Here is a 23,756-nt window from a genome sequence, read left to right as displayed (position 1 = left end):
TAACTTGGGTATAGTTAGTTGTAACATGTTGAAACTCATTGCACTTAGGCAATCTTGCTCGCGCAGAAACAACCAAAAAAGAGTGCTGTGTTAACACTGTTAAAGAAATCACCAGGATGGTAAGAAATCGAAAGCATATAATGCTGGATGTAAGACAGAGTTTAGGAACTACGAGATCTTGTCTGCTCGTTTCCTTCCAACCTGGATCTTTCTCCCAACTCTGGAGTAAATTGTCAGCAGCATTATCGTCAAGCATGAGTGGGAGAGAGCAAACCTTTCAGCATCCTCATCAACGATATTCAACATAGCATTCTGAACCTCGAGCTCGTTATTGATCGCGATACCAAGCTCCTTTTGTCTTGCCACAATCTTTCGTAGCTCGTCAATGCCAGCATCCTGATTCTCCATAATCTGTTTCTGCAGCTGTAGCACGCCATCATTATCCAGCTGCCTAGTTTCCTCTGTCTCCTTGCCTAAGATTCTTCCAACCTTCGGTTTATTCCGGCTACTCCCAATAAGCGCCTGTTTATCCTGTATTGAAGCCACCGCAGAGTCCAATTTACTCTTGGTAGCCATGGCATTTAGTAAGTTCTCCAAGCCTTCTTTTTCCTTTTGGGCGCTTGCCAGCAGGTCCTTTCTGCGCCGTAGCTCTCCCTCGCCAAGATTTGCCTCACCCCATCCATATTTATCACCGAGATTCTTCAACCCGTTTTCGAGTGCTCCGAGCATCGTGCCAGTTTTAACCAAGCTGCTCTTCGCTTGCGCGGAGCACTCATGTTGTTTTTGGGGCGTAGATTCCTGGTCCCTTCTCGTCAGATGCAGTCTTGCATCATGTAGGTGGGATTTGACATCTCGATGGCAATCGAGCCAGGTTGTAGGATCAGTTATTGGGGCTGTACCGGGACCGGTAATGGCAGCATGTAAGCTTGACGCACGAGAAGGGGCATTACTCAGGGCTGCGCTAGGGAGGTTGAGGAACATTCGCCATGCACTGGAGTCACGCCATCGAGAGTCTTCAGATTTGTTTATGCTTTGAAGATATGCTTCTAGACCTTTTCGCCTTTCTTCGAGTAATGTAGCGTTCGTGGTCGTTTTGGAGAGCCAGGACTTTGGAGGAAGAGGAGCGGGCGGAGGGAGGGAAGTCTGTTCTATCAGCAAACTGTGAAGTGAAGTAAAATCGGAATAGCGCTTCTGAATAGTAAATGATCGGAGCGGTAAGCGGATTGCGACATTGTAAATCGTGTAGGTTTTCGGAGTATTGGAGACTGCCGTTGTCGGGATGGATATCTCCACAAAGGGTGCCATGACAGGCGTTGTTATAGCCTGGTAAAGTATCCTAAGCGGTTAAAGTATTGTCAAAGGATTTAGAATATCATTTTCACTAGTTAACCATGGGTGCTTGCTGCGCTCACTTCGATGCTCGGAAAATGGGCGGAAAGTGGAAGAGATGGGGATGCCCAACCGTGCGTCATTGGCATGGATTTCGGGGCGTGTGGTGCCGGGGCAACAAGCACGAGGACGGCTCGACAACCTTAAATTGTGTGTCGCAGGCCTTTTTGCTACTTTTCCAAATATAGAATAATACACAAAGCCCGGTGGAATTATAAGACGAATGTTCAATTTCATATATAATTTGAAACCGCATCTGAAGCTCCCTGTATCCGTTCACATCAAAGTGTACCGAGCATTCCATGTAGAATTCTCCTTCCATCTGCCATTTTAGATCCGTCGGATAGCTGTAAACAATCAAGACATCCATCCCTTTTCCCCTTCTTCCCAGAGGTCCCGAGACTCGAGCAGATCGCGCTGGCCATAAAATTCCCCAACGATGCTGATAATCATGTCAAGCATAGCACGCGTTTGTTTCCGTAGCTCGGCAGCTTCAGCATCATCTTCGCTTTCAGCCGCCTCATTTTGGGCCATGTTCAAAGGGCCAGCTTCCTGATTCGCGACAACATTGTCATCTGAAACTATAGAAGCAAGCCGAGCCCGTAGTCGTGCTTTTGCTGCCTCCAGTTGATCTTCCTCAGACACAGAATTAAGAGCAATTTCGTTTATGCCAAGTCCTTCATTCCCACCCTCGGTGCATTCCTCTTCAGCATCAGCAACACTTTGGACAACGTTAGCCACATCGACTTGCACGTTTTGCTGATGTTTCGCAGCATAGCCTTGCTCTTCAATCTCCCTGACTTTTAGCAATATCTTCACTGCCCGTTTCCCAAGCTCCCTTATATCTGCCACTTCCTCACTTCCCATCTCGCCAACTTCTCTGCACCGGCCCAGAAGCCCCCACGCCCATGCAGCTAGCCTCTTCACCCGCACGGTCTCTTTGCTCTTTACTGCATCAGATATCGACCGTGTCACAACAGCCAATACGCGCAGGACATCTTCCGGGTCCATACAAGCAATCTGAACCATTTGTGGATCGACAGTTTGCAACAGCCCTCGCCATACCAGCCTCGCATGCTTGTGATCATCAGGCAGAGAAATTGGATGTTGATCGTCTAGCGACGCAATCGCATCAGCCGTAGGAACGCACTTTAATGTCGAACGCAGTAGCCGGAACCGATGATAAAGGAGATTATAGTAAATTTCCTGCGGATCAGTGGTCCCTTCATCATTCTCAGGTTCGAAGGGAACGACTGCTTCAGTAGCCATAGAAAGTGCCACGTAGACTCCATCTGAGTAATACCCGCCAGGCCCAGCTTTATCAGTCCCTAATTGAGCCCCGGTCTCTTGCTCAACAAGATTGTTTCCGTTGCCATTCACCAACCGCTCCTGTGAGATAAAAATGGCCGGGAGGTTCTTAGCTTCCGATCTGTATCAAATCACGCCCGCAGAGCAAGTTACGGAGGAGAAGCATTAGCCATTCATGTTCTGTACACTAAAGGAAACACCAAAGGAGGCAGGTTAAAAAGACTTAGCCGATGCATAAGAGTAGACGGTAAAGGGCCTTGAGGCGTAACTCACCTGACCATGCGCAGATACTGAAGGCCATCTTCCGGAGGACCGTAGAGCAGTTCATCACTATCATCGTCGTCTAAACCGGGGAAAGCGTGTTTTTGGCCGAAAACCGGGTCGCTTCTTGGGTATTTATGGGTGGTGTTTGGCGACTTCGACGAGGAGCTTTCGGCACCGTCGTCCTGTTGCTCTGAAGCCGAAACACGAGATCTTTTCGTGCTGGGCGAATCAGCAGGCATTGAAGTTGGGGTTTTACGCTTCACGGACATGCTAGCGACAATATCTTGTCACGTCAGCTATCTCGAAAGAGATGTCACGAGCGTCAAAGTCGAGTGCAAAGTATCTGTGGCGCCAAGAAATGGTTTCACAGGCAAAGTCGCGTTCGTGTCGCGTGCTTCCAAGACACCAAGATTGTTTTCCGATGCGCCATTCTTCATGATTTCACACCTTTCATAGCAGGGATTCCTTTCTTTGAAATATGGTTGTATTTTCTTGATTCTATCTAAGGAGTACATAGCACTCTTTAACCAAGCACTTACGGAGTACAGGTGATAATATCCGTTCTACGGCCGCAGTCTCTGAGGATCACGAGGGAATAATGTTGCCAACCGAATGTTAGGCAGCCCGAGGAAAAACATTACAATGCGGTTCAATCCAAGACCTCCGCCAGCATGGGGGGCACATCCCTGCCGGAAAGCACCCAGATAGTCCTCGAACCCCTCGGCCTTGGGATCAACACCGCGAGCTATCATAGCAGCTTCAAGTTCTTCGGCCACGTTGATACGCTGGGCGCCGGACATAATTTCCTCGCCTCTCATGAAGAAGTCGTACGAGTTAGAGAAAGTGGGATCTTCAGGGCATGCCTTTGTGTAAAATGGGCGCACAGCGCTTGGGAACTTGTCGAGGACGTAGAAGTCGGTGTCATACCTTTCACGGATGATTCGTCCAAGCTGCTTCTCCATAGCTGTGGTAAGATCGTTTTCGAATCTCTCCTGTTCGGACACATCGACGCCTGCCTCTTTCAACAGAGCAATCCCGTCCATATATTTAAGTCGAAGGGCTTTGCCATCCTTGGGCAAGCGGAAGTCTCCAGCTTTAGGATAGGATTTTTGAATAACCTCAATTTGATCCTTATAGCGGGTCTTCAATTCCGAGAGAATAAACACCAGAAGTTCTTCCGCAAATGATAGAACCTCATGATAATGACGATGGAATGTTCGTTCAAAATCGAGACCAATGAACTAAATACTCATCAGATCAATAGTGATACGATCATTGCCTAGATGGCCCACTTACCTCAGTCAAATGGCGATGAGTGTTGCTCTCTTCAGCTCTAAACACGGGGCCAATCTCGAACACGTTCATCATGTCGCCGGCGATACACATTTGTTTTCCTAGTTGGGGACTCTGGGAGAGGTACGCCTTTCTCTTGAAATAACCCAATTCGAAAACATCGGCACCACCTTCAGTAGCCGCACCAGAAAGCTTTGATGTGAAAATCCACCTTGCACCACTCTTCAACATGAACTCTGCGAACAGTTGTGCAACACCACTAGAAATCCAGGTAATTGCCTGACTGGTTTCGGTCTGGAGATCTAAAATCCGGTTATCAAGCCGAGTCTTCAAAGTCACAATCGGCGTGCCTTCGGAATCAACCTGCCCTTCTTCATTGGACTCGGGCGGCGGTCTTTCCGCGTCCTTGACCTGCATAGGGAGTTGCTGGGCAGCCTGCGCAATCATGTAAATCTTTGTAATATGCAATTCCATATTGCTGTATGTCGCCGAGTTCACCGGGATCTCTGGCTTCTTGACAATACCGGTAACCTGCACAATTGAATTGACATTCAGACCGCCCGTGTATTTCACCATCTGTTTCGAAATAGGTTCCTTCGCGAAAATAACCGCCTGCACTTTCTTGCCTTGTTGTCTCAGCATCAAGAATGCAAGCTTTGCACTCTGAACGCGCGCATTGTCAACTCTTGCAACCACCGTGACTTCCTTCTCGTAAAAGTCTTCAGAGCCGAATTGGGGGAAGTTTGTAACCTGGGGGAATTCGTCGGTTTCTGGCATCTTGCCGTACAGGTCCTTGGCAGTGTCAGCGGCCTGGCTTGCCTGGGCCTGAGCCTTCTCTTGGGCGGCGCGTTGAGCGGCCTTCTCAGCTTTAGCCTTCTCTTTGGCAGCTTTCTTCAATGCACTTTTGCTTGGTGCTGCCGGCGCCGCAGACTCTGCAGTCGCACTTCCTTCAGGCTGCTGTGGCTGCTCGCCGCCCTTGGGATGGTGGGGTAATGTCGTGGATGACGGCTCCATGACGGGCATAAAAGTTCCCGGAAATGGGTCGCTAATGGAAAGATATCGGAATCGAAACTATGATTGTAGCCAGAGGGACCTGAGGAATGTGGCGGGTATTAAATAAGACAAGCAATGGAGGACATAGCGGGAGATTGCAAGATGCGCGATGAATCATCCCCGCCATCGTCACCCCCACCGAGTTTTCCAAGCCCTAAGCCCTAGTTGGTATCCTGTTGACCCCTACTTCATCACGCGTGAGTCATATTACTCGCATGGATTAGAAAGAATTGGTGACTGAATTAGATTTTAATTAGCTCGAATTTCTTTCCCGCTAATCCATAGTATGTGTCTAACGTTGAAGTATTACATTTTTAAACGGCACATTGTATATACGTACGGTCGAGACAAACAGGCGCTCGCGCGAGATGGGTATTGAAAACTCCAAAGCAGAGCATAAAAGAGTCACAGATTTTCTTATTCCCCGGTCAAACGACCGGCCACTGGGATTCTCTCAAAGCCCACTCAACAGCATCCTGGACCCCGTTCACAATAACCTTCGGCTGCCAGGCTGGTTCAGCGCCGCGGTAGACCCCTGTTTTCACGAGTATGGATGTCCAATCGGTCCCAGTGGCACTTTGAAAGGAATTGGCTCCTCTAATATCAGATTCAGGGTTATCACCAATCATATAAACGTCACGAAGGGGAACCAAATCTGCTCCTTTGAAGGAGCTTTCTCTCTGTTCAATTAAACGTTTCTCAGCGAACTCATAAGTAGACTGATGAGGTTTACCAATGACTGTGCTTTGTAGTTGCACACCAGTAGAAGGGCCACCGGTGAGAGCACCCCAAACTCCCTGCAGCGCTGCGGCGAATCCTCCTTGGCCAAGTCGTGGTAGATGATACGCTGCAGCCCATAATAAATCCGGATTAGAAAAGTATAGCTTAGGCTGTCCATCTTGTTGATAGCCGCGGTTTGGCAAATCCTTCCGATTGTTCTTGTCAGAGTAGGTTCCGACAACGCCTTGGCGCGAGAGCAGCAAGTCGACGATGACTTGGATATCTAACGCCCAATCCCTTGGATCGTTAAAGACCAGTATGGCGTCGACTTTCAGGTTTCCGGGGGATTCTCCATTGATTGGCATCGAGATAGGCTGTGCAAATCGTTTATAGTAATCGTGAAAACCCGTTGAAAACGGCCAGATTGAAGGATGTGCCATGAAGATATCAGCAGGGGTCACCACAGACTTGAATCCGTATCTAACCGGAGAGTTAGCGAATCCCAACCCATTGTGAACGCTGAAAGCCATACTGCTTAGCCACATTGCGACATTTATCCTCTGGCCCACCAACAACCAGCACGCATTTATCTGCCAACGGTTCTTGCTCCTTCTTGCCTGCGACCAGCTCCGCGAAAGGGGTGTGACTCTGAATAATGCGACTATGATCAAGCTGAAGGCCCAATCGATCGTTCAATTGTCCGATTCTCTCAAACTCAGACATACCGCCGCCATTCGTCAACAATATGAACGGGATTCGATTCTTCTCGAGAAGCGAGAGGGATCTAGCAGCCCCCGGAAGGGGACGAGAAGCTCGGAGGAGAACGCCATCTATACTAGTATCGATTTAGAGAGGGGCATATTCACACAAAAGAGAAGATGGGTGTGGTTTACTCAAATGCGAAAGCAAAATCTGGGATTCTTGATTTCGATCCTGCGTCAGCTTTGAATCCTCTCCGCAAAGTTACTGCTGTAAACGCGCTTGGGCGGGCTTGGTAGCAAACGCGTATCTGCTGGCCAAGCAGACGAGAAGCAGAAGCCATTGGCATTTTGCCTAACCAACATAAGAAAGAAATACGCGCGCTCTAGGAAGGCATAACTGGAGTAGACGTAAAAGGTGCAGAGTGAGAGAGCCGTGTTGTGAAACTCAAGCTCCAGGAACCGCGGGGGTTACCTGGGTCCTCGCTGCTTAGGCCTTGGGGGCGCATCCGGGCTAATCCGTTGGCCGCCCGCTATGAAACTCGGTTATAAACAACCACCTAGCTCCTGAGTCCTGACAAATGCTTCGGCATGCCGAATCATCAAGTCTTCTAATGATATACGGAGTAATCCTACCAAGACAAGGAATAGCATAGGAAACATCGCATCAGCACCAACGATTCATATCACAAGATCATCTCAATGACAGGTCAGAGCAAGGCTATGGACAATATAAAGACCAAGACTTTCATCCAGGTGCATAGCTGTGAGCCTCATTAACTAATTCTCTTCCGCAACTCCCTATCAATTAAGCGCTTTCCTCTGGCCAAACATCATACCCGAAAGCATCCTTCATGTTAACGAAACGACAGTGCCTTCCCTGAGCCACCCGATTGACCGCCTCAAACTGTTCTTGTGTCAACTCGATCTCTTTGAAATTGCTCTCAATGCGTGACGGGGTCGAGCTCTTCGGCAACACGACGTAGCCTCTCTTCAATCCCCACGCAATCAACACCTGAGCAAGCGTATGGCCACCTTCTTTCGCAATGGCATTAAGCGTCGGATCTGTAGCAACCTTCTCGCCTGTGTTGGGGACTTGGTTCTGAGACCCCAGTGGAGAGTACGCTTCTGGCAAGATGTTCTGTGAAAAGCAAAATTCAACCAACTCGGAGTTGGGCAGGAAAGGGTGAATTTCGATCTGGTTAACGTGTGGGGCCACTTTGGCGAAGGAGAGAATCTGCTTGATGCCGGGAATAGTGAAGTTTGAGAGGCCAATGGCTCTGGTCTTTCCAGCATTGTAGAGCGCTTCCATTGCACGCCATGTCGGCTCGGGGTTATTGGTTAACTCTTCCTTGATAACGTACTGTTGGTATTGAATAGATATATGATTTAGCGTTCTGTTCAACCCCAATAGACTGAAAAAGCCTTTTTCAATAGAAACTACAGAGTGTAGCTCATTAAGCGAAACAAAGAGAAAAAGGAAAAAAAAAAGGTAAGAGGGGTCTTCCCACCTTGCCATCAGGTCCAAGCTTCGGCATATAATTCTCATCTTTCTCAGCAGCAATTGGCCAATGAACCAAGAACAGATCCACATAATCCAGCTGCAGGTTCTTCAGGGAATTGTTCAAGGACCACTGCACCTCATCGAACTCGTGCAAATGACTCCATACTTTGGTAGTAACAAACAAATCAGATCGTTTGACAGATGGGTTCTCCTTGAGGAAATCTTTGATCGCCTGGCCAACTTCGTCCTCATTCATGTAGAACCAAGCGCAGTCCAGGTGTCTGTATCCAACCTTCAGAGCGTGAAGCACGGCCTTGTATGTTTCTCCTTTGGCGCCCTCGTTTGAGAACGTTCCAAACCCCAGACCGGGAATTGTGACGCCATTGCTAAGCTTAAACGTGATATCTTGCGACATAGCTGCTGATCTAGTATTAAAACAAATAAAAGTAAATATAAAAAAAAAAAAAAATAAAAAATAGAGGCAGATACAAGGCGAAGGCTGCTCTTGTAATCTGATTAACTGATATGCCGAGAGACAAACAGCTATTCTCGACAGCAATGCATTGCTCAGGAACCAAATTAAATTTCATTAATTCATAGCATAAACAGCATGCCCCAGCAGCTAAATGTCAAAGGGGCAAGGTAATCAAGGAAAAGCATACCCGCCCGTGGTCCCCAGTGCTCCACAAGACGGGTTTCATTTTAGCCCTCATAGCTGTCTATCTATTATTTCCGAGATATTCCCACTGTCAAACGGGGCAATGACGCTTTTCCTGATTTTAAGCAAACTCAGTGATCCATAAAAATCAGAGTTTTCACGGAAACAAGCCACAACGTGGTTAAAAAGGTGGCCTGGCGGCTGAATGGATGAAGTCATCGCAGATGCCCAGGGAAAAGGAAAACTGTGTACAAATTAGGGTTTAGGGTCTAACTAACTGGCAAGCCGGTACGATGATCGACGGCCATTGCTCACTTTGATCGAGCTTAGGTCAAATCAAAACTTTCCAGCTCACTTCTATTATGTTGCGCTTCAAGGAGCTCGCCCAGAGAAAGCCTCTGCAATTCAAAGCAGTGCAAAATCAAACATCGCTCATAACGTGTCATGTTGATGATCTCTGGTCACTCGCAGTAGCCAGCTTCATTGGCCCATCACTCAAGCAATCGCTCCGACAGTGGTGGAGCTGCCTCCGCCACCCGACGTCACTCTCATATACCGCAGCCATTGTGAAGGAGTACTTCCGATGCATTGACGAGATGGCATATGAAAAATTGCGGTAAATGAGTAAAAGTCTGCTCGTTTCATCATTCCCACGCATCCGCTACGCCCGAGGAAATACCTCCCGATAGACCTGGTCGAGTTAGTAATAAACCTTTAATTTCTGGAGACAACGATGATATTTAGGGATTGTAAGCTGATAGGTGGAGCATTCAGTAGAAATAACACTACATCCATGTTTCAATTAGGAAACTCTCGGTCACCTAAAAAAGTGGGTGGATGGATATAAAGCCATAAGGCTCCTCTCCTGCCCTTTGCTTTCGATGTACCTGCACTTCTCCTTGTTCTCCGTCTTTTAATTTCATTTCGTTCATCCTTAGGCGGGGTTTCATGAATCCAGCTTGAAGGGTTAGCTACACAGTCAAGCAAAAATGGCAAATATCAACGACGCAAAGTTTCGAGCCGATCAAGGCGGGGATTGGCATAGAAGACAAGGGAGCCACGTCCGCGGCGGGCAGATTAGCATCCCTGCGGACCCTCACTTTGAAGGAAATGCAATTGAAGTCCGAGCATTGAGAAGTTCGATCAGTGACGCTGGCGCCCTGATGCATAACCTCAGCTTAGCACCCTCCATGAGGGATCGAAGAGGATCACGAAACTCTTTCGGCATGGCATTGCCAATTCCCAGATCTCCTCGTACGTCGAGACTTTCTTCGGTGCATCGAGATGCCGCAAGCGCAAAGAGAGACATCTTGGCCTCCCAGATACAGGATCTGTCAAAGGAAAAAGTGGAAGCTGCCAAAAACATGGCGTTTGCCTTTGATATCGACGGTGTGTTGGTTCATGGAACGCGACTCATCCCCGAGGCAGCCAGAGCGATGGAGCTTCTAAACGGCGATAACGAGCTTGGGATCAAGATTCCATATATCCTGCTCACCAATGGTGGAGGAAAGACCGAGGCAGCCCGAGTAGAAGAACTTTGTGGTATATTAGGGTCCCCAATTTCGACAGATCAGTTTATTCAGTCCCATACTCCAATGCAGGCATTGTCTGAGTACTATGAAACCGTTCTTGTGGTCGGGGGCGACGGATACAAGATCAGAGAGGTTGCCAAAGACTACGGATTCAAAAACGTGGTCCTCCCAAAGGACATTCTCGCATGGGATCCATCGATCTCCCCATGGAGCAAGCTTTCAGAAGAGGAGCGAAAGCAAGCGAAAGTTCAAGCGTTCGACACAATGAACTTCGAAGCGATCATGGTCTTCGCTGACTCACGAGACTATGCAACCGATATGCAGATCATCATGGACCTTCTTCTCAGTGAAAACGGTAGACTGAAGACGAAGGCTAAGAACCCGCTCGATAACCAGTTACCCATATATTTCTCGCAGGGCGACTTGCTCATGCCCACGGAACACGGCGTCCCACGGTTGACTCAGGGCCTGTTCCGCATCAGTATCGAGGCCATGTACAAGTCGTTGACAGGTGGCGATCTCGAGCGTGTTGTGTACGGCAAGCCCGAGTTAGCCACGTATAAATTCGCAGACGAGGTGATGAAGCAATGGATGAAAGAAATTCACAACGAGCATATCTTGCCGGAAAACATATACATGGTTGGTGACAACCCCCAGTCAGACATTGTTGGCGGCAACATGTACGGATGGAATACATGTTTGGTCCGCACGGGTATATTCCAGGGCGGGGAGAACGACGAGGAGAATCCAGCGAATTTCGGCGTCTTCGCTAACGTCCTGGATGCAGTGCAAGCGGTAATCAAGAAGGAGCTTGGAACGGAGTTCAAGCTGCGGTGGAATGACAAAATCAACCCCGTTCTGCACCCAGATGGGATTTCGGCGGTTGAATAGAGACAGAAATCCATCATTCTGGGTTTCTGCAGTTAAGTTATTTTCTCATGTGTTCCACGTTGCTTAGTCATCCTTGGCTCCGGGTGATCTGTGTCCTGCTGGTGATCTAGAGAGGAGAACTGCAGAGGAAGATGCTTGTCAATTGTTAGCTACGGAGAGATCTTGGTGCTCCGTGATCATTGCGCGAATGCCTGCTGCCTGTCGCCCACAGCAACACGATTTTTTGATACCTCACGGTCGACAGAGCTGGCCATTAAGGAATTCAGGATGTCTCAAGAAACCGAGACCCTTCGCCGCCTTTGAGAAGACTTAAGAAAGGCGTCGAGGTGAGCTTGAACAATGTGTGCAAGCTGCACAACAAGACCTAGAAACTACAATATAGAGAGTATGAGCAAAATATATGATGCTTAAGAACGAAACTCAGGATATGCTACATGATCTACATTAATATCTTTCTGTCGAACTTTTAAGGAAGTATTTAAGTATACTCCTGTCGGTTAGCAGGCATCGAGCCCTGTCACCATTGGCCTGTAGCCTAAATTGGCTGGAATAGCCATGATGCGGGAATGAGACAATAAAACAGTAGTTATGATATTGAGAAATTCAAAAATCTAAAAAAGAAAGTTGAATATTAGACTATAAATTTTTATCATGAAGTTTTACAACATTGTGGTTTATTTTTAATTAATTTTCAAATACTCCGTACCAGGGGTCCAGATGCTGGATATAGTCATTGGCTGGTAAAAGTCGTCGGTGAATGGTCATACACATTGGTTACGTTGGTTAATAAGTTATCTTAAGCATCAGCAAGACCTCTCCGCCCACGGTTGCTTGGATGATGACGCCTGCTGCTGAGACACTGGGCGTGAGACACAGCGCCGACGACCCTACAGGAAGGCAAGAAATGGCCGCATGCGCAGGGCTAACTGGCCGACATATCTACCTGCCAACAGAAATTGTCCATATAATTTTCACCTACATCCAGGAGCTCCCCGACGCACCCAAAATACTCTCATCCTGCTGCCTTGTCTCGCGGCAATGGTGTTCGATCGCAACCCCTCTCTTATACCGGGAACCTCGCATCGGCCACCGTAACTTTGCTGCCTTTGCTGCTGCTTTTGTCTCTCCTAAGCGGCCCCGTTCACAGAAGTCGGATTTGGGCCAATACGTGCGCCGTCTTGACCTGAGTGAGCTGGTGCATCACAGTACAGTGGCAGTGACCGCAAAGCTCCTTCAGAATGTAAGGCCAGGGCTGGAGGATTTTATTGCGCCAGCATATTCTCTCTCGTACGTCTTCTTCCACTTTCTGAGGCAATGGATTTTTCCAAGCTCCCCTGAGAGGGGAACCATGACTTAAGCTCGGATCCCGGACTGGTGGGAAAGTTGAAGGCTAACCGTGCGCAGATCTATTAATCTTATATCCATCTCAAAATGCCTAAGCCTACAAATCTTGGATCTCTCTGTCGTCGTCGTGGAATTCACCCTTGACGAGGTCAAAACCGCTACCAAAAACCTCGCCAACCTCAAAAGATTACGGCTACCGCGAGCAACATCACTCACTCTCTCCGCGAATGAAATTCCCTGGCCTCCAAACTTAACAAGTCTCCAATTTGGTGGCGCAAATCCCGCCGAAATCGACCATTTTGCCGAGCAGTTCTCCTGGCCGGAATCACTGACCAGTTTGACCCTGCACGGCTGTAAGCGCCTCACACACGAGTCAATACCCGCCATTCTCGGTAGCCCAATCCTCCAGCAGAACCTACGCCGCCTCAGAGTCACCACCGAGAGTAATGTAATGCATTTCCGATTCATGGCCGACCTGGTTCATTTTATCCCCAAGGTGAAATTCCTCAGCCTACCGGGATCTGACATCAACTCCACGGTCATCCCAGAAATGGAGACCTTGAATGAGAAATTAGACTTGGAGGTTATCGAGTTGGGTCCGTCAGCCGTGGCTTGGACATTTCCCATCAACGCATTTAAAAGGGCTCTGAAATCCTCGCTTGTGAAACTACGATATCTGCGCGTCCAAGAGACGCATCATGCGTCGCTTATGTATGACAACTGCGAGGAAGAAGTCGACAACGCCTTGATGGAAAATGCCAGAAGGGCGGGATATGACCAAACGAAACTAGAAACCGGCGAGATTTTGACCGGCTGCTATGTGTTCTCGTAAAATCTGGAGGACTATATCGAGAAAGAAGAGACCCATTGCGTCGGCGAGGCGATTAAGGAGTTGGTTTAGCGGCCCATTTCCTGGTATGTGGTTGTAAAACAGATATTTATACCAAAGATATACCTTGCAAATGTGGACCGCGAGGAAGTACAAAAGGAACAAAAATTTCTACCGGAGTATGTAAGACCATTCAGACATCTTTTCCATGAACCTTGGCCGACAGAGGCAGGGATGAAAACAAAGAGCAGTAGAGCGAAAAAAAAAATATCCACAAAAAGAAATGACAAAGAGTTCCGGGTATTAATACTTGACTCCCAGGAACAGACCAGATTCAGAATGTCACGTCACTTGAAAATACTTCGGCTGTGGATGGGGAAAGCCAATCTCTGCCTCCAGCCATTCCCAAGAAACAATTTGAGAAGGGAAACAGACTTTACTATAACCCATAGTCGTTCACCTGCATTAAAAGTCTAGATGGGGGAAAAAGGGATACATTCATTGGAAAGACGCTAGAATTTACGCAACAGACGCAACAACAATCGAAGATACACCTTCTTCCTCGGATCGTACTGTCACTTTAGTCGTTACACCGGTCCTCGAAGTATACGCCAAGCGAACGAGTGCAGCGACTTTGCCTCCCGTTATTGAGTTACCGTATAATTTTAGTGTGTGAGTGCTATTGCTCAGCACGACCTCACAGCCCTCGAGAGGTTGGAGGCACAAAGCAGCGATAAGTTGTTCGGTGGCATCTGAATACATAAGTTAGTAGACATAAATAAATAAACCGAGGCGTTTAGTACGTACCTTGAATACCCTTCATGTTTGAGAGCTGTAAAGTCTCGCTGGACTCTTCGCCATCGGTGGCTAGCTCGTCCCATATGCTGTCGAAACTGCCCGAGAATGCAGGGATAACATAGTCGCTACCCACAAGATCGAGATCCTCAACCTGGTACTCATCCTCGTAGCCCGTTTCCTCAGGTTCACCGGTCGTTGGGTCGATTTCCTTACTCGTGAACTTTAACACGTTGGTAAAAGAGGTAACTGCGAAGCTAGTGTCATCGTCAACTTTTTTGAATGCGACGTATACAATGCCAGGCTCGTTTGTCATCAGCTTTGGTGTCGGAACAATGAAATCTTCTTCTAGGACCTCCTCATCCTCCGAAGGAGTGGCTATAACGGAGACATCCTCAAGTACCGTGTCGGGCAGGGTATTCATGATGTCATACTGCAAAACAATATGTTCCTTAAAGATATGTTTGACGGCAGTGACAACATACTCTGTTTCCCTCTCGGTGAGTTCAACAGGAGGCGAGGATTTGAGGAGCGCTCCATAGGCTTTGAGCTCGGGAATTTGCATAAGTTGCTCGGAATATTTTTCTGTAGCAGCAGCAGCAGCTTTTGCGCTATCAGCAGCGCCATTTTGTTTGGCGCGGTCAGGGCCCGTGGATGGAGCTCGGATGGTGGGAGTAGCGGAAGTTAATTTCTTGGTTCTTTCCTCTGCTAATGCTTGCTCATGGGAGACAACTGGGACCTTGGACATATCGAAAGCTGTAGAAAAGGTACCCTTGTCTGTAGCTGTGACATACATCACGAGTTGATGCTCAAATGTGGCTAGTGCGAACATGTTCTCTATAAATTATCAGTATAAAATCGTTATCAGATGGCAATGAAGAGGATTTCGTACCGTTCTTAATGAACCGTTCAGCCATACTGTCTTCAGACTGTATTAGTCTTAAGTTCAGGGCTGCACGGTCACGGACTTCATCATCAACATCATCCAAGCAGCGTCTGAGAAGCACATAAACGCTTCGTCTCAGTTCAGGATCTTTCTGGCCAACGCCAAACTTGGCAAGCGCTGTGACAGCAGCCGCACGGACAGCGGCATTTTCGAGGACAACCCTGTTGTAAATGTAGCGAATATATTTCGTAGGATGCGATGTTTTAGGGCCTTCGATTCCCAAAAGATGTAAAATCCTGACCGCTAGTTTAGTGAATTCACAGTCTTCGATGAACTCGCAAAGGTGTGCCAGAGCTATATACGTAAGCAACAGTTCACTTTATGAGGTTTTAAATATAGCCTACCATCTTCTTTACTCCCTGGGACGAATTTGATAAGGTCAAACATGCTTTCTACCACGCTTCTTTTAAACTCGTAACCGCCCTCGTCTCTGAGGATTCCGCTGAGGAACGTAAGCATGCCAGCTTGTTTGTTAGGGAATTTCAAGCAAAGAGTTCGAATCGCTTCAACGACCGTAATCTTGAATTCATCCGTGATATCGGCCATGAAACCGGAAATTTGAGACATCAAACGGTCAACGCTAGCTTCGTTGCCAGTCTTAAGGAGTGTCGTGATAGCGAACGTCGCGATTGATCTGTTGGGATTCGAAATCAAGGACTCGATGTCCTGATTGCAAGTGTTAACAATGTGTGGCTTGAACGAAGCGAAGCTGTGGAGGATTCGAATAGCAGCGAATCTGCTGGTGGTCCGCGGTGAGGACAAGAAGAGTTGTAAAATATGCACAGCTTGAGCCGCTTCCGCGTCTGTGACATCTCGCATGTCGCAAATTGCCCTCGCGGCCTCAAAGTTGACCATTTCGTGCTTATGCTTTAACCAGCCCTCCAACATCTGCATCATTGGTTTTCGCAAACTTTGATCATCTGCGGCTAGCTTCGCCGCCAATCTCACCAGCAATACAAGAGCAGCCGGGCTCTTCACGGCTCCTGCAGCACCGTATTGCTGAACCATTTTGACCAAAGCCATTTTGTCATGTGCCCGCATATTGTACAACAATCCGATTGCATGATATTGGGTCATATGATTCGTTTGCGATATTGCCGGGGGATGGTGACTACTGCTCGAGAATCCGAGGAAGCCTGACGACTGTTTCCCGCCCGCAGCGGCTTCTTGTGTCTCGCTCTGCCACCTTCTCACAACGTCCTTGGCAATCGGGAGCAGATGATACGAAGATACGAGCGCGGCTGATGAAACCGAAGGGTTCTTATCGACAATGGCAGTCTTTATAAGTCGTTCGATGCCTTGAACGGTGGTGGCCTTGGAAAGTCAGCGTGTAAACCTCCGACAAACGAAAAAAAAAAAAAAAAAAAGGAAGGTGTCGATCAACGTACGTCTATAATACGACACAGGGCGCGAATGGAGTTGGCTCTGTAAACGACATCACTCCCCACCGTGGTATCCTTCATAATTATAGAGGTTGACATAATAACGTCTTGAGCGGTGTTTGCCAATTCCTTCAATATGAGATAGACCATCTGCCGGAGAGACGGATCTTTGTTTTGGAACAACTTCGAGATTCCGAAGAAAAGAGTCGTCGCCTCGTCCGTCGGGAATTTCTCCCCCGTAAAGAGTAAGACCGCAATCTTCGTTAAAAGAGTCCGGCATTTTCGGGGGGATATGGGGGAGGAATTGAATAATCGTGCTGTTCCGCTCTATATCAGCATTGATATCCCTTTTAGTTCCCATTGGAGGTACGTGAACAACCATCTTGAAACACCGTGGTCCTATCCAGCTTAATCATCGTTTGGTCCGCATCCTCATCCTTCTTAATGTAACTCATTGTGCTGGTCTCAAATGAACGACGGCGTTATCTTGGGTTGAAGCCAACTTGACACCGCCGAGGTCAATGGCGGCACGGGTTAAACGGGGTGACTGCAAATGCTTGTGCCCAATGGTCAATTCTCAAACATTGTCTAGTAGCAACGATATACTAGGCCGTGGACTTGTCTGTCAGGGAATCACAGCAGCGGTGCTGGGCAGTATGATAAGGTCGATTTGGGTGATGGTTGGAGATACACGTTGCCTCACCCTGATCCTGTGAAGTGTGTGGACCACAAGCCACAATGTGGCTGGCCAAACAGTGCAAACATCCCTCCTTCGAAATGACCGCATCATCGCCCGCCCGCAGTCGAAAGATGCCTAAATACTCCGTACTACGGGGGAATATGCATGCTCCTTGGAACGACCGATCAACTCAATTGCTATAAGAATGGATATGCCAGTTAATGTTCCTGTTGATGACCCTAATGCAGACACTGAATGGTACACTTCCCGCCCAAAATCTAATCCGGAAAAAGCTCTCCCTGACTAGATTCCAGGAATGATATCCTCCGCAAACATGGGATTATACCTGAGAAACCGCCATCGCCCACGCCGATAATAGAAGAAGCTATCTTAGACGCCCGTCGAAGAGAACATGAAAACCGACTTGAAGATAAAGATCTAGATGAACTAGATGCTCTGGAGGACGAGGAGGACGAGGAGTTCCTTGAAGCGTACCGGTTGGTAGCCGCAATCCGCATTCGCGAACGCTTTGAGATACCTATACCACTAACCAAGCGGAATAGCAAAAAGCGCATGGAGGAACTCTCGCTATTACAAAAAGCAAGCGTTCATAACCAAGTGTATCCCCTCCAGAAACCCGACTATTCCAGAGAAGTCACCGAGGCGTCGTCGCAGTACTTTGTGCTCGTGAACCTTACCTCGTCAACGAGTACGAATGTTGAATCGCGAATCTTAACTGAGATATGGCGACAACTTGCAGAGAAATACGGAGACATTAAGTTCTGTGAGATGCGCGCCAGCATGTGCATCGCGGGTTATCCGGAGAAGAATACTCCGACGATTTTGATTTATAGAGATGGAGACATTAAAAAGCAAATCGTCACGCTTAGGGAACTTAATGGGCTTAAGACCAGAGTTCAAGGTGAGTCTGATCAGGAGCCAGTTGGTTCCTTGATCGTGTCGTGGCGCCTTGCCCGCGAAGGCACCCATTTATCCGATGTATGCTGAAGGTGGTTAATAGATATCGAACGAGTCCTCGTCTCTTTGGGTGCGATACAAGAGAATGACAGCCGCCTTAAAAAGAAGTCAGATACTCCAAAAGGAAACTATAGCGACGAGGAATATCTTGATGATTGGGATTGAGAAACCGGCAAAAGTTGATTGCAATTGAGTAATATGCGCTTATATCACGATCAAATGACGGTCCATAAAAACTGTCCATTTTGCGGAACAGTTGGAGTGCAGTACTGCCATTTTTATCGCCGATAACCATGGGCTCCAGAACTGCAAGGACACGTTGCGATTACATGGAGCCCACGGGTCGATTTTAAGTGGGCATTGTAGCAATGTATATGCAATACAAAGTATGCCCTGTATGTAAGCAGAAAACACATAGCATGTCCTGCCAGGACCGGCCATAAATTCACGAGAAATATGACAAGATAAGCGGGGTTTTCTTAACAGAAATGCAAACAAACATTCGCTAAAGTTAAGTTTTGGAGGCACCCGTATTTTCGTGCGCCTGAGTCCCGAATGTGTCAATCTCAGCCCAAGTTGCGGGAATGGGGTAGACAGAGGAGGTCTAGGGCCAGGTAACGAACTACAGGTGCCAAATATTCAATGTCAGAGGCCTAGCAATTCTTTCACAAGAGCTCCTCAACTCCGGGCCAAGCAGCCTATGAAGTCATTCCGCAATACAACCCTGATGCTACTGGACGTCGGACGATAGGCATGGTTACAAAAGATCCTGAAATGATCAACACACAAGACCCAAATTAATAATCATTTTATTTCGCCGACATTGGTTCCTTACCCAAGTTAAGCATCGTCAAGGGGAGAATGCGTAATTTCCGACTGCCCTTATACCCTGCAAATATCAAATCCAAGACTCGACAGACCGTCAATAGCATGTCGGCTTTTGGATATACATCTATATTGTCCCATACGCTTGTCTGAATACCATGCCTCGGCGCATCACACGCCGCCTTTGGGTGCTCCTTGCCATCACGCTGGTAGCCGTCTTTCTCTTCACAGTCCAGCTGCAACAAGCTCGTTTGATAGACGCTAGCGGCAAGAAAGCCGGCGATGGCCGCCACAACCTTCAAGCAGCCAATCCTCATACGAGCAGCACAGCTGCCGCCATACCCTCAAGCTCTCGCCCACCGGCACCGCCCTTGGCACCTGGTCATCCCTCACCGGATTACACACGAGCACTTGTGGTCGCAAAGTTAAAGGAAGAGGACACTACCTGGGTCGACAGAGTGGTTCAAAATGACCCCAACATCACCACCGCAGTCTACGTGGTGGACGACCCAGAGGCAGACCCTTTCATTATCAAGAACAAGGGTAACGAGCTGATGCCGTATCTGACCTACATCATCGACAACTACGAAAACCTTCGGAACATCACCATTTTCATGCACGCACATAATGCGACATGGCACAACAACGACTTCTTCAACGGAAGCTCCGAAATGACGCTGAGCAGACTGAACAGCGAACACGTCATCCGTGAAGGATACATGAATCTTCGGTGTAAGCATGACCCGGGTTGCCCAGACCATATCCACCCAATGGCCAGTGGCGACGAAGATATCCGTGCTATCCCTGAGGCAGCTGTGTTCAGCAGGGCATGGAAGGAATTACTTCCCGATGACCCTGTTCCGGACGTCCTTTCGCAGCCATGCTGCAGTCAATTCGCAGTGAGCGCCGAACGCATTCGTGCAATCCCCCTCCCAAGGTATGTCTTTTGGCGGGACTGGGTTCTCCGCACGCGGCTGTATGATCGGTTAACGGGGCGTGTATGGGAATATCTCTGGCAGTATATCTTCACAGGCAAACCGGTCCTTTGCCCCGATGAGCTCGTCTGTGCTTGTAAAGGATACGGGGTATGTTCTCTCAAAGGTGAATGATATCAGTAAAAAATTTTCTTTCTCAAGGCACAAAGCGAAGCTTGCAGGTCAGCCTTGTCTCCTACAACAAGTATGGCACCTGAAAGGGACCAGCACGCAGCCACCAAGACCGGGGGCAAACCACGGTCTTAAGAGAGGGGGGGAAATAGAAGGGAAAGAGAGAAAAACGGCGGAATTTGGCGGAATCTAAGGGCATTAAAGGTGTCTATCCGGCGTTTATGCGCTCACCCCATGCCCCGTCTTCGCACCCCTATCAACCGCGCTCCTGCCCCGCCCCAGATCGGACTGGGGGTTTTCTTTGAAAAATTGGACCAGGATTCAGCTACTCTAAAAGGCAGCCCGTGGCAGCGATACAGCACACAGAGAAAGTTCCTAAGATCCGACGGCCACCCCTATCAAACCACCGGACTCGCTTTACGCCGTAACCCCGCTTTCCCGCTGGATGCCTCTCGTTCCAGCCAGCAACCGGCGCCAAGAAGAAAAATCTCCCTGGGCCCTTGAACATGTCCGCCACCTGATCCGGACAAGGACAGAAGAACAACCAAGGTAGGCTTACTGCTGGGTCATGAGGTATTCTTGAGACCTAGTTGCTCTGTGGCCAGTATCTTGCTCTCGAATCCGGGCTAGAAATTTTCATGGGGTGGAGAAGGAGATCTCCCGGGTGACGGGGGGGAGGGGACCAACATCTTTAGCTCCCCCTTCTGCATTAATGACAGGGATGGCATTTTTTGCAGAAGCAGGTTAGAGCGGCGGTCTCTTGCTCCGTTTTCGCAAGGAAGTAATACCGATGAAAAGTTTTCTCTTCTTACTTTTTCTCTTTTCGTTTCCTTTTTCGATACGAGGTCTAGCTTGGTTCGTCGTGGTTAATTGCTGAAAAGGGGTTTTGATGAGAAATAAATACCACGTTCACTAAATCCGAAGAGGTGCCCAACATTTCCTGTCTGTTTAACGGGGCAGCACCAGGCTAATCGAAAAGGCCCGTTGACAGCGCCCACGGCTGGCCCGATTTTAAGCCTAAGAAGAGTTATTCAGATAGATCCATTCATCTCAATCAGAATATATGTAGGTATTTTGTGTATATATACGTGTGTAGACAGGAAGACAGCTTAAAAAAAAAAAAAAAAAAAGCTTTCACATCCAGTACGGAGATAAATGTCCAACCCAACAGCGCCTAGGCTAAACAAAACAATTCATTTTTCAACAATCAAGTGAGGGAAGAGCGCAAAAAGAGCCACGGGAGTCCAACAACTCATCATAGGTGAAATAGGAGAAAGGTGTCACATCCAAAAAAACAGGAGAATACCGAAATATGTCAGTATAAAAATATTCATTGCAACGCAGGTCTTCGTCTTAAAACGACCGTAGACGGTGGGAAGCAGAGGTTCTCTAATTCCAGAACAGTCCCGATTAAGGGAGCTCCTCACCTAGATCAGCTCATCTGTCCCTGATGCGATACTCTCCTCAATAGCCTTTCTGACCCGTGACTCCTCGAGCACGGGGCCCGTCCCGTCACATATTGCATGGCCTTTCAGCCGGTTATAAATGTCTTGCACGTCAACCTTGACATCCACGTCCGCCAAGCGACTCACGATGAGGTCCCACGTGGCCGCTGCATCAAGGAGTTTCTCTCCCGTCGCTCCATTGACTTTCATCCGATGGATAGGCTTGGGTCTGTTATCACCCTCCGGGCTGCTGTAGTCGGTCGGAGAGTATCTCATAGGACCAGTAGTGATGGGCTGTGGGTCATGATGCGCATCGACCCCAGGGCACCGATTTGCGGTGGACGTAGCCCGAAGAATTTCATTTTCTGTAGCAACCTTTGCGATTTCGCGCTTCAGGCACTCGTTGTCTTCGAGAAGTGTGTTTACATTTTGCTTGTATTCGCTGAGCTCCTGCTCCAAGTCACGCACGCGGCGTTCTTTGCGTTCACGGAACGCTCGTTGACTAGATAGTAGGTGAAAACCAGTCAGTCCCATAATTTTCCTTTTTTTTTTTTTTTTTTTTTTTTTTCCTCTTTTTAATTGATTGCACAGGAGAGAAAGGAACATACGCAGCTCTATTCTGCGCCTTTCGACGACTCTGGGCTGGGGTCAAGTTATCCTTCTCCTCACTACTGCTCTGATTATTCTGTACCACCTCCGCTAGCTCGTCGCTATTCTCGGTAGTACCCGATGGTTGCACAGCAGACAGATCCGTCATTTTGTTGTCACTTGAATCGTGGCTTGGCGGGTCCAGTAGGTCAGCTGGAAACGGCTCGGGAGGAAGTACATCTGCGGGATGTTGATTCTGAACGGTTGGGTCGAAATTGTAAGGTTGGAACACATGGAAATGTTCGTTCTGCTAAAGGGGAAATAAAAAAGGTCATGTTAGCTCAACTGACACTTAATCAAGATACGGTCCGTCTTCGGTGCGAATTTGGGATCGACGAAGAAGGGAGCATACCACTGGCTGGGCATCCTGGAACTGGTCGGGGATCGTTGCACCTAGCTGAGGATGTTGAGGGTTTGGAAGCCCGTAGAACTGGTAGGTTTGATGGTGATGAGACGAAGAATAGAAACTGTAATCCATGCTGGGCCGTCCAGGAAGAGCTTTTTCTTTTTCCTTTTTTTTTCCTTCTTCACAAAAAAGAATAGGGGATGTGTGTGGGTGGGTGAAAAAAAAAAGAAAAGAAAAGAAAAAGGACGGGTCACTTTTCGGCTGCAGGAACGCTGTAGAAGGTCAGGGAAAGGGAAACTGGAATGGCAGAAGGGGGGGAAGAGAACGAGCTGAGGAAGTCCTCGTCGAAACGAAACGGGGATCGGGAAGACACACGAAGCCTCAACGGCGTGCTGTCGGCCGGGCGGCCCTCGAAAGGCTTAACTATTCCGTACACGAGGGGACAAGTCCGTTCAGGGAAAGGCGTGGAATCGCGGGACGCGGCAGGGGTGCATGGACCGGCGGGCCTTTTCCCAATGCTCTAAGGAACTGCAGACATCCTCCTCCGTGACAGGATGGTAAAAGTCCGTGTGGCCTTCTCGCGGGCTTGAAAGAAGTCAAATATGGATGCTGACGGGGAGTTTTAAAAACAGAACAGATTCTGCAAGGCTTTGCCCACTGGAGCGTGGTCGGTGCTCAAAAAAATGGGGTAAAAAACCTCGCGCGGAGGGACTTAGCGATCCAAGTGGAGAGAACCCGCATGTCGTCTGGCCCCGGATGCCAACCCCGGAGTTCCACTCCAGCAAGCTCGTCACACACAGGGCCTGAATGTGGCCGGTTCTTTTAGCGCTAGATAGATAGCGGAATGCACAGGTATTCCTCGTTGGAAAGACTGAAAAACATGTGCGCGTGCATCTGTGCGCCGCCTCCGCGAATTTGCCTTTGGCTTGGACCGGGGAACCCCACAGCTCCTCGAAAGGTTGGAGTGGCAAGCTGTATGATTCCTTATCCACCCCCTGCTAGACTTAAACACCCAGAAGACATATATATTCCATCAGCCCAGTTGGCTCTCTATTTGAGATCGACACCTGTATTGAATAATAGAAAGCTTGTCTTCTGAGGTCACTGTGGAGCGAATTGTGAA

At 48.4% G+C, this 23,756-nt stretch overlaps 11 protein-coding genes across 11 annotated transcripts; 4 read left to right on the top strand and 7 right to left on the bottom strand.

Annotated features, from left to right (window-relative positions):
• Window positions 1–19: 19 nt before the first annotated feature.
• Window positions 20–1,416, bottom strand: CIMG_01805 (SNARE complex subunit). The gene is made up of 2 exons (XM_001248033.2): window positions 275–1,416; window positions 20–220 (listed from the first exon to the last, which is right to left on the bottom strand). The coding sequence occupies exons 1-2, from the start codon at window positions 1,303–1,305 to the stop codon at window positions 169–171; spliced, it is 1,083 nt and encodes a 360-aa protein (XP_001248034.1). The 5' UTR covers window positions 1,306–1,416; the 3' UTR covers window positions 20–168.
• A 101-nt stretch (window positions 1,417–1,517) lies between these two features.
• On the bottom strand, window positions 1,518–3,257 carry CIMG_01806 (uncharacterized protein). Its single transcript, XM_001248034.2, has 2 exons — window positions 2,971–3,257; window positions 1,518–2,818 (listed from the first exon to the last, which is right to left on the bottom strand). The coding sequence occupies exons 1-2, from the start codon at window positions 3,228–3,230 to the stop codon at window positions 1,747–1,749; spliced, it is 1,332 nt and encodes a 443-aa protein (XP_001248035.1). The 5' UTR covers window positions 3,231–3,257; the 3' UTR covers window positions 1,518–1,746.
• Window positions 3,258–3,422: 165 nt separating this feature from the next.
• CIMG_01807 (aspartyl-tRNA synthetase) lies at window positions 3,423–5,372 on the bottom strand. The gene is made up of 2 exons (XM_001248035.2): window positions 4,258–5,372; window positions 3,423–4,202 (listed from the first exon to the last, which is right to left on the bottom strand). Exons 1-2 carry the CDS (start codon window positions 5,275–5,277, stop codon window positions 3,525–3,527), a joined length of 1,698 nt encoding a protein of 565 aa, XP_001248036.1. The 5' UTR covers window positions 5,278–5,372; the 3' UTR covers window positions 3,423–3,524.
• A 363-nt stretch (window positions 5,373–5,735) lies between these two features.
• Window positions 5,736–7,075, bottom strand: CIMG_01808 (HAD-superfamily hydrolase; the record flags this gene model as incomplete). Its single annotated transcript, XM_001248036.2, has 3 exons — window positions 5,736–6,507; window positions 6,560–6,862; window positions 6,921–7,075. 3 exons carry the CDS (start codon window positions 7,073–7,075, stop codon window positions 5,736–5,738), a joined length of 1,230 nt encoding a protein of 409 aa, XP_001248037.2.
• Window positions 7,076–7,533: 458 nt separating this feature from the next.
• CIMG_01809 (glycerol dehydrogenase) lies at window positions 7,534–8,644 on the bottom strand (the record flags this gene model as incomplete). Its single annotated transcript, XM_001248037.1, has 2 exons — window positions 7,534–8,088; window positions 8,237–8,644. 2 exons carry the CDS (start codon window positions 8,642–8,644, stop codon window positions 7,534–7,536), a joined length of 963 nt encoding a protein of 320 aa, XP_001248038.1.
• Window positions 8,645–9,798: 1,154 nt separating this feature from the next.
• On the top strand, window positions 9,799–11,756 carry CIMG_01810 (TIGR01456 family HAD hydrolase). Its single transcript, XM_001248038.2, has one exon. The coding sequence runs from the start codon at window positions 9,877–9,879 to the stop codon at window positions 11,308–11,310; it is 1,434 nt and encodes a 477-aa protein (XP_001248039.1). The 5' UTR covers window positions 9,799–9,876; the 3' UTR covers window positions 11,311–11,756.
• A 389-nt stretch (window positions 11,757–12,145) lies between these two features.
• On the top strand, window positions 12,146–13,681 carry CIMG_01811 (uncharacterized protein; the record flags this gene model as incomplete). The annotated part of the gene is made up of 2 exons (XM_001248039.2): window positions 12,146–12,597; window positions 12,715–13,681. The coding sequence occupies 2 exons, from the start codon at window positions 12,146–12,148 to the stop codon at window positions 13,484–13,486; spliced, it is 1,224 nt and encodes a 407-aa protein (XP_001248040.1). The 3' UTR covers window positions 13,487–13,681.
• Window positions 13,682–13,923: 242 nt separating this feature from the next.
• On the bottom strand, window positions 13,924–17,265 carry CIMG_01812 (coatomer subunit gamma). Its single transcript, XM_001248040.2, has 6 exons — window positions 16,986–17,265; window positions 16,613–16,923; window positions 15,569–16,538; window positions 15,171–15,518; window positions 14,291–15,115; window positions 13,924–14,235 (listed from the first exon to the last, which is right to left on the bottom strand). Exons 1-6 carry the CDS (start codon window positions 17,059–17,061, stop codon window positions 14,003–14,005), a joined length of 2,763 nt encoding a protein of 920 aa, XP_001248041.1. The 5' UTR covers window positions 17,062–17,265; the 3' UTR covers window positions 13,924–14,002.
• Window positions 17,266–17,428: 163 nt separating this feature from the next.
• Window positions 17,429–18,737, top strand: CIMG_01813 (phosducin family protein). The gene is made up of 4 exons (XM_001248041.2): window positions 17,429–17,543; window positions 17,600–17,782; window positions 17,849–18,207; window positions 18,307–18,737. Exons 1-4 carry the CDS (start codon window positions 17,491–17,493, stop codon window positions 18,426–18,428), a joined length of 717 nt encoding a protein of 238 aa, XP_001248042.1. The 5' UTR covers window positions 17,429–17,490; the 3' UTR covers window positions 18,429–18,737.
• Window positions 18,738–19,165: 428 nt separating this feature from the next.
• On the top strand, window positions 19,166–20,329 carry CIMG_01815 (uncharacterized protein; the record flags this gene model as incomplete). The annotated part of the gene is made up of 2 exons (XM_001248043.2): window positions 19,166–20,173; window positions 20,225–20,329. The coding sequence occupies exons 1-2, from the start codon at window positions 19,247–19,249 to the stop codon at window positions 20,327–20,329; spliced, it is 1,032 nt and encodes a 343-aa protein (XP_001248044.2). The 5' UTR covers window positions 19,166–19,246.
• An 897-nt stretch (window positions 20,330–21,226) lies between these two features.
• On the bottom strand, window positions 21,227–22,880 carry CIMG_01816 (bZIP transcription factor). Its single transcript, XM_001248044.2, has 3 exons — window positions 22,640–22,880; window positions 22,248–22,537; window positions 21,227–22,141 (listed from the first exon to the last, which is right to left on the bottom strand). Exons 1-3 carry the CDS (start codon window positions 22,763–22,765, stop codon window positions 21,622–21,624), a joined length of 936 nt encoding a protein of 311 aa, XP_001248045.1. The 5' UTR covers window positions 22,766–22,880; the 3' UTR covers window positions 21,227–21,621.
• Window positions 22,881–23,756: the final 876 nt, after the last annotated feature.

Source organism: Coccidioides immitis (genome assembly GCF_000149335.2).
Source record: "Coccidioides immitis RS genomic scaffold supercont3.1, whole genome shotgun sequence".
NCBI lineage: Eukaryota > Fungi > Ascomycota > Eurotiomycetes > Onygenales > Onygenaceae > Coccidioides > Coccidioides immitis.
This window is presented reverse-complemented; position numbering and strand designations above follow the sequence as displayed.

Coding starts and splice junctions, on each gene's coding strand:
- CIMG_01805 (XM_001248033.2), bottom strand. CDS start 1,305: ATGGCACCCTTTGTGGAGATATCCATCCCGACAACGGCAGTCTCCAAT. Junction 221..274: donor GTTGATGAGGATGCTGAAAG/GTTTGCTCTCTC, acceptor AATTTACTCCAG/AGTTGGGAGAAAGATCCAGG.
- CIMG_01806 (XM_001248034.2), bottom strand. CDS start 3,230: ATGTCCGTGAAGCGTAAAACCCCAACTTCAATGCCTGCTGATTCGCCC. Junction 2,819..2,970: donor CAGTATCTGCGCATGGTCAG/GTGAGTTACGCC, acceptor GATTTGATACAG/ATCGGAAGCTAAGAACCTCC.
- CIMG_01807 (XM_001248035.2), bottom strand. CDS start 5,277: ATGCCCGTCATGGAGCCGTCATCCACGACATTACCCCACCATCCCAAG. Junction 4,203..4,257: donor CTCATCGCCATTTGACTGAG/GTAAGTGGGCCA, acceptor ATGAGTATTTAG/TTCATTGGTCTCGATTTTGA.
- CIMG_01810 (XM_001248038.2), top strand. CDS start 9,877: ATGGCAAATATCAACGACGCAAAGTTTCGAGCCGATCAAGGCGGGGAT.
- CIMG_01812 (XM_001248040.2), bottom strand. CDS start 17,061: ATGAGTTACATTAAGAAGGATGAGGATGCGGACCAAACGATGATTAAG. Junction 16,539..16,612: donor CCCTGTGTCGTATTATAGAC/GTACGTTGATCG, acceptor TGACTTTCCAAG/GCCACCACCGTTCAAGGCAT. Junction 14,236..14,290: donor AAACATGAAGGGTATTCAAG/GTACGTACTAAA, acceptor TTATGTATTCAG/ATGCCACCGAACAACTTATC.
- CIMG_01813 (XM_001248041.2), top strand. CDS start 17,491: ATGGATATGCCAGTTAATGTTCCTGTTGATGACCCTAATGCAGACACT. Junction 17,544..17,599: donor CCTAATGCAGACACTGAATG/GTACACTTCCCG, acceptor ACTAGATTCCAG/GAATGATATCCTCCGCAAAC. Junction 18,208..18,306: donor GCTTAAGACCAGAGTTCAAG/GTGAGTCTGATC, acceptor GGTGGTTAATAG/ATATCGAACGAGTCCTCGTC.
- CIMG_01816 (XM_001248044.2), bottom strand. CDS start 22,765: ATGGATTACAGTTTCTATTCTTCGTCTCATCACCATCAAACCTACCAG. Junction 22,538..22,639: donor TCCAGGATGCCCAGCCAGTG/GTATGCTCCCTT, acceptor TTTCCCCTTTAG/CAGAACGAACATTTCCATGT. Junction 22,142..22,247: donor AAGGCGCAGAATAGAGCTGC/GTATGTTCCTTT, acceptor CCTACTATCTAG/TCAACGAGCGTTCCGTGAAC.